The sequence below is a fragment of the Callorhinus ursinus genome, unplaced genomic scaffold, assembly GCF_003265705.2.
Source record: "Callorhinus ursinus isolate GAN/ISIS: 27379988/994484 unplaced genomic scaffold, GSC_fseal_2.0 scaffold9, whole genome shotgun sequence".
Classification (NCBI taxonomy): domain Eukaryota; kingdom Metazoa; phylum Chordata; class Mammalia; order Carnivora; family Otariidae; genus Callorhinus; species Callorhinus ursinus.
The window spans coordinates 51,136,036-51,143,743 of NW_027397071.1; the positions used below are offsets into that span (position 1 = coordinate 51,136,036).

Here is a 7,708-nt window from a genome sequence, read left to right on the forward strand (position 1 = left end):
ATTCAAAAGAAAAAGGTTTAATATAAAGATTCAAGATTCACATCATGATGATCTAAAATTGAGTACCTTCTTGTGACAAAAGTTCAACTTTTGCATATTTCCCCTATTTAACTTATCCTGCCATCTTTTTTTCCTGTTTTTCTATTACTTTCACCCCACCTCTCCCTATGGTTACATTGACAGATTCCCTCCCTCTTCCCATTAGTTTAGAAAGCCTACTCTTGCACAAACTACAATGATTAACACTAACTTTAACACACCCTTCAACTTCACCAACATCTAAGTAGCATCTGTAACCTTCCTTTCCCCTACTCCCCAAGTACACTGTTCACAGTCCATCCTCCTGGGCAGAAATGTGGCATTTTAATTTCGTTTTCCTTTTTGACTCTTGCTGAGGGAAGAAGGTAATATATATTGTGTGTATGTGTTTATAGTTAACCTAGATTTAAAGTATATCCTCCAGTAATTCTTTCAAAGAGGGTATGCAAGAAACAAACTTTGTGAATTCTTCGGTATCAAAAAATGTCTTTGTTTTACCTTCAAAATCAAATGCCAATTTGGCTGGGTATAGGATTCTAGGTGTAAAACCTTTTGCCTGCAGAACTTTTATGACATTGCTCCACTGACTTCTAGCATCTAGAGTATCTAATGATAAGTCTGCGGTCAATCTGATTCTCGTTCCTCTGTAGGTTATTTCTCTTTTTCTGGAAGCCTTTAAGATTTTTTCTTTATCACTGGAATTCCCAAATTTCACCAAGATGTGTCTAGGAGTGAGTCTCTTCTCATCAATCTTACTAGGTATTCGGTAAGCACTGACAACGTCAAGACTTGAATCCTTTAGCTCTGGAAAGTTTTCTTCAATGATTTCCTTAATTATTTCCTCTGCTCCATTCTCTTTATTATCTTTTTCTGGAATTCCTATCAAACGGATGTTGGAACTTCTGGATCTATCCTCTATGTCTCTTGATCTTTCTTTATTTATTATCTGTTTGGCCATTTGCATTGTATCCTTAGAGAATTCTTCAATTCGGTCTTCTAGATTGTCCATTCTCTCTTCAAGTGCGTCTATTCTGCTATTCAGAACATCTATTGAGTTTTTTATTTCCAAGACCTCTGGAAGGTAATTTTTAAGATTTGCAACCTCCTCCTGTAGCTCTATAAAGTTGTTAATTACATTTTTTCTAAAGTTTTCTTCAGTTTCTTGTATTAAGTCTGTTTCTTTAGATGTTTGCTCATCTGTTAGAGTTTTGTGTCGCTCTTTGTCAGCTTTCCTTAAAAATTTGGTGATTCCTGATCGTGTACTCGAATTTGTACTTAAATGCCTTTTCTGCTTATCAGAACTTATCTCTAGTGATTTTGAGGGAGAGGCCAAATGCAAGGTCGGACAGACTGTCCCAACTCCTTGGTTTCTGGTCATAGCTGTTTCCTTTTTATTCTGGGTTTTTTGTACCATCTGGTGTTTCATCAACTTTTTCTTCTCAAAGTCCTGAGCCAAATAATCACAGGCAATTTCTTTGAGTCCATCTGAGGTCTCTTTTTTCTCAATCTTAGTCTTTACATTTTCTACCTCAGAGTCCTCTCCTTCCTCCCATGATAAGACTACTTCCATTTCCCACTCTGAACCTTTTTCTTCCTCTGGCTCAGAATCTTCTACTGCTTTAATTAAAACAATCTCCAAACCATTATTTTTTTCTTCAACTCCACATTGTGTATTTACCACTTTAGAATGACGCTGAAAGGTTGAATCCTGTTTCTCACGTAATACTGAAGTCTCTTCTTCTCCCTCCTCCTCCAGCCCTGAAGCCTCTCCTTCCTCATCCAACTCTGAAGCCTCTTCTTCCAGCTCTGAAGACTCTTCTTCCTGAATCTCTAAGTTCTTCACCTCCTCTGGCTCAGCAACCTTTACTTCTTTAACAAATAGAAAGCTCAAGCCATCACTGGCTTCCCCCTCAGCTCCATGCTTCAAATCTAGTAGTTTTTTTTCCTGAAACGGGAAAAAAAAAGTATCATGCATCTTTTAAAGGAATTAATCCTTTCACTAAGTTTAATTTGACTACATATTTTAACAATTACCAAATATCTAGAAAATTATTACTTGTTCTTTAATGCCTAGGTCTCCAAACAAGTCAAGTTTCCCCTATGATAACCCCATCACACCTGTTATCTGTGTAGCACCTGCAACAAATTTCTATGAGGTCAGCGTTTAGGGTGTTCCTTCTATATTCCCAATACTGACTCTCAAGAACAACCTGTGTTAGTGAATGTCTGATTACATGCAGGACCCTATGATAAAGAGACTTCTCTAACTTCAGGAACACTACAAAGTCCCCCCACCCCCCCAAAAACCCACATTTCCTTTTCCCCCAAAGGAAACAAAAGTAAATTTAGTATTCCTTAAAGATCCCATATGCAGTTCAAAGTACAGCCACATTACCCAAAAGGAAAGCATGTTTTGGTTAGGAGTACAGGCTCAATTTAAGACCACTTTGTTCAGGGGTGCCTGGCTGGCTCAGTTGGCAGAGCCTGCAACTCTCAATCTCAGGGTTATGGGTTCAAGCCCCACTTTGGGCATGGAGCTGACTTAAAAAAGACTGCTTGTTCAAACCCAGCTGTCACATTTGCTACTGGTGCATCAACTTGCCCTTTAGAAGAGCATCTACTTCAAGATAGTTGTGAGGGTTCAATAGGACAACCTAGGTATTGAGCTTGAGACAGTATCTGTAATATAGTAAGTTGGCTCATAATATTCCTTGGAACCATGTCCTTGCCTCTGAGCTTTTCACTTAATGTTCCCTCTGTTACAGAACTCTTCCCTATTTAGGGCTGGCTGGCCACTATTTGTCCTTCCACCTCCCCAGATCATCAAGGACAGGCAAGTCACCAGGGAACAGTTAATTTCTGAGGACCCATCAAAAATATTGGCTTACGATACAGACCTCTGAGGAGATATTCTATTCATGAATTGGCATAATTAATATTGTTAAAATGTCTATACTACTGAAGGCAATCTGCAGATTCAGTGCAATCTCTACCAAAATCCCAATGGCATTTTTCACAGGATAGAACAATCCTAAAATTTGTATGGAACCACAAAAGACCACAAATACCCAAAGCAGGAGGCATCACACCCTGATTTCAAACCATATTACAAAGCTATAGTAATCAAAACAGTTATGGTATTGTATGAAACTCACAAAAACAGACAGAGATCAATGTAAACAGAATAGAAAGTCCAAAAAAAAAAAACTCAAGCATATATGGTCAACTATTTATTGAAAAAGGAGCCCAGAATATGGAATGGGGATAGTGTCTTTAGTAAATGGTGCTGGGAAAACTGGACAGTCACATGCAAAAGAATGGAACTAGACTACTATCTTGCACCACAGACAAAAGAAAGAAATATACACACATCCAAGAAGAGACAGAGAATCTCAACAATATACCACAGGAATTATTTTTTAGGATTGGAATCACAAAAAATATTCAGAAAATAACCGAAAGTGTTTTCAATGAAATTAAATACATGCAAACATAATCTAGTATGATGTAAGAAACAAAAAGATAATCTAATATGATGTAAAAACAAAAATCCATACGTGGAATGAGTAACAGCTAAATATTAACATTAATGAACACTTGAATAGGCTTTAGTAAAATAGGTTTATTTGCATTTCCCTGATTGCTAATGAAGACCGGCCAGGACTGCTTTATAAATTCGAAGTTGAACATACGTATCATACTTGATGATTTTTCTCATCATCCTATTGCATGAGGGCTTTTAACTGAATTTACTTCTTTGTTTTCTATTTTTCCTTTTAAGGATTTAAAAGCTACTATCCTAGTGTTTACCCTAGGACATTTTTCTTTTAATGTCTGTAATGAATATGTACAATCTCTTCTCAAGCTCTTCCAAGCTTCCAACACCATCCATTAAAAGAAAAAAGCCATTAAATTATTACTTTTAATGTCATGCTTTTACTTTTAAGAAATTATTTTTTAAAACTTGCTTAACCTTTGGAATAACCTTATCAACTATTACTTATTCTCTGTACATAGCTCCACAGGTCTACTTACCACTTTTTCTTGAATCCCGTACCTTCTTCCCTTCTTTATTTTTTCCTTTTGTGGGAGTACATCTTTCAGTAATTCGTTCATAAATGGTTTTTGGCTAATAAAATTGCTGAGACTTTGCATATCTGAAAAGGTCCTTACTTCACCATCACACTTAAATGTTAATGTAAGCTGGCATAGAACTTTAGGTTCAAAATCATTTTCCCTCAGAATGTTGAAGACGTTACTCCATTGCTGACTAATGTTCAGTGTTGCTGATGAAAAGTCTGCCACCAACGTAAGTACTGCTCCTTCATCTTCTCTGGAGGTTTTTAGAATTTTCTCTTTATTCTTTAAATTCTGAGGGATTTTCTCCTCTCTTTTTTCTCTGACCAGCTCATCCTCTCCAATCTCTCGGTTCTCTCGTGTTACTTCTGTATGGATACTACGATCTCCCCAAGTGTTGTCTATATTGCTTATGGCTTCTTCCACACTTTCCATGACTTTGTCATTTTTTGATTCATCACGGGACAATTCCTTACCTTGGTTCATACTGTACTCTTCAGCTTTATCTAATTTGTTACTCAGCTCACTTACTTCTTTTCTTTTAAAGGTCAAATTTTCAGTATCTTCAACTATTTCAGAGTTTGCTCCTATTTTCTCTACCAACCCTGTTTTTTGTGTGGCTAAACCTTTTGTTTGTGGCCACTCCTTTTTGGTACTGGAGTTGTTTATATTTTTCACTTCAGGTACTTTACTTTCTACTCCTAAAATCTCCTTTAGATCCTTTTTAAGGGATTCCCTTATCTCTTCAACCATTAAGTCCAGATTTTCCATCAAGCCGTTAAACTTCATCAGCATAACTGCTGACATGTCTTTGCATTTTAAATCTAATACCTGAGCCATCTCCTGGTCAGTTTCTATCAACTGAATTCTTTCCCTATGGGTGCTGTTTTCCTGTTTCTTTGCAAGTTTAGCAATTTCTGACTCTACAATGGACATTGCGGATACGTTGTTCTATTTTCCTGAAGAGTAATTTTTGTTCTTGCAGGTCTGCTAGACTCCCCCAAACTCAAAAATCTTTAAAATATATATATCATCTGAAATATAAAAAAATAAAAACTCATTTACTGAAGAATTCTTTTGAGAATCACAGTAATCAAGAATATAAATGTGGTTGTTAAGTAAACTATGAGTACTCCACAGCCATTTAATATAAAGGGTAACAACATGGGTATATGCATGCATGCATGCATGCATGCAAAAAAAAAAAAAAGTCAGAATTCAAAACTCACATTATTAAAACCCCATTCAAGTAAAGTTTTCAATGCCATAAATCAACCAAATAGTAGATTAAAAAGACTGAGGGAAATCGGCCAGTTTCCTATACTATTAACTTTGGGGCACCTGGGTGGCTCAGTCATTAAGCACCTGCCTTCAGCTCAGGTCATGATCCCAGGGTCCTGGGATCGAGCCCCATGTAGGGCTCCCTGGTTGGCGGGAAGCCTGTTTCTCCCTCTCCCACTCCCCCTGCTTATGTTCCTTCTCGCTGTCTGTCAAACAAATAAAATCTTTAAATACCGTACCAATTTTTTGAAGTTTAAGGTGACATGGACAAAATGGAAGAAGCCCCTTTTTTGATTGCAGAGAGTTAACACTAAGACTTTAATTTCTTAAAACCAGCTATCCAGGTGCCTGGGTGGCTCAGTCTGTTAAGCATCTGACTTGCTTTCAGCTTAAGGTTGTGATCTGAGGGGGCTTGGAGCTCTGCACTCAGCAGGGAGTCTGCTTGAGATTCTCTCCCCCTCTCCCTTCACCCCTCCCCCCTTCACACAGGCTCTCTCCCTCCCAAATCTCAAAAAACAAAAAACTACCCAGCTCAAGTCAATTCAGAATATTACTTTCCAGAATGCAAGTATTAAGACATACCCTGAGGGGAGGAGAATAACTAAAACCCATGCCTACTCGCACCTCACAAAGGCCCATTTTATCTTTGCTTGAGACTCAGTTGTTCCATTTTTGTTTTTCATCATCCACTCTACTGTCCTGACCCTGCACGGTGGAGAGGCAGAGACCACCCCCATCCCTCATCCTTTAGTTAACAGGGATGAGAAGAGGGTATACACAATACACATACTTTGGACAACAGCTGGGATGCCTGTTCCTGAATCTTTCCCTCTGCAAAGCCTAGGAGGTATCCAAGTTTTAACCAGTTGAGTTTACTGCTGATACACTAACAATTGTACCCCCTACTGATTCATCACTGCTGTCAAAACCCCAATTGCTTGACCTTGCAGGTATGAAAAGAAAAATTAAATCCCCTTTAACAGAATTCAGTGACTTAATGGAAGGAGACTAGAGCAAATAAACAAAACTGCTAGCTATTATTGAAGATGAACAGAAGAGAAAGGGGAAACAGGACTCGTGAGTACGCACAGTAGCTTTGAAGGAAGCATCTAATGGGAGGATACAAAACACGGATCATAGGAATAGAACCACCCCCCCACTGGAATTAAGTCATCTGACTGGGGGAAAAAAAAAAAATCAAATCATCTGATCTGGTGCAAGGTTAATAAAAGATGCATATACATCTATATATAATCCTGATAAAACTTCTGAATGCAGACATGAGCCATATAAGTTCCCAGACACTCCCATTTAGTGAGCACAGACTATATGCTAATTACCGTGTGGGATAGTAAAAGAAAAAGATGTTGACAGAGATGGGGTGCCTGGGTGGCTCAGTCACTTAAGCACCCGACTTGATCTCAGCTCAGGTCATGAGATCAGAGATGGGAGTCCTGCATCGGCTCATGCTGGGTGTGGAGCCCGCTTAGGATTCTCTCTCTTCACCTCCCCGCTCCCCACAGGGACTCTCTCAAAACAAAAAACAAAAAACAAAAACCCTGACATGGGATCTCCCCTTTAAGGGGGTGAACATCTAGGGAGAGACAAGTATCAAATGGCAACTGTGCCAACTTACAAAGTAAGGGTTGAGGGTCAAGGGTGTCTACACCAGGTGTCATCTGATGTATTGACTGAGACCCAGGAAGGCTTCCCTGCACAAGTAGCTCACACCGAATCTGAGAAATCAGCAGCAGTTACATAATGAAGAATGGAAGCAGGTAGATTCCACGCAGAGGAAAAACTACCCACAAGGCTGGAGCGAGCATCTGTGGAAGGGTAACCTACAGGAGGGAGCAAAGGGGATGGCTTTGGTGCATTTGGCTTCCCTACTAGACAAATGCTTGCTATGCACCAAAACAGGAAGGGCCAAGAAAAAACCAGGTTTTAAAGGAAGAGTACAAATTTTGTTTGACCTATGAAGTTTGAGGTGCTCTTGAAATAATTAGAGAACAAGCTAAGTGGGTCTAGAACCCAGCCTAGTTTCTGCTCTGCAGATACACATTTGTGAATCATATGCCCATAGGCAGTTATTTTCGTAACTAACAAACATTCAAGAAAGAAAAAAATCAAATTAGCATGAGACTTAAGATGAGATGATAAACCATATACTGGGAGAAAATATTTCCAAAGATACATCTGATAAAGGATTGTTATTCAAAATATACAAATTCTTACAATTCAGTATAAAGAAAATGAACAACATGATTTAAAAATGGGCAAAAGACCAAGAGACACCTCACAGGGAAGATCT

The 7,708-nt window shown here is 38.5% G+C and overlaps 1 protein-coding gene across 1 annotated transcript; it reads right to left on the bottom strand.

The window, feature by feature from the left end:
- Positions 1–213: 213 nt before the first annotated feature.
- L1TD1 (LINE1 type transposase domain containing 1) lies at positions 214–6,009 on the bottom strand. Its single transcript, XM_025871863.2, has 3 exons — positions 5,980–6,009; positions 4,075–5,067; positions 214–1,984 (listed from the first exon to the last, which is right to left on the bottom strand). The coding sequence occupies exons 1-3, from the start codon at positions 6,007–6,009 to the stop codon at positions 446–448; spliced, it is 2,562 nt and encodes an 853-aa protein (XP_025727648.2). The 3' UTR covers positions 214–445.
- Positions 6,010–7,708: the final 1,699 nt, after the last annotated feature.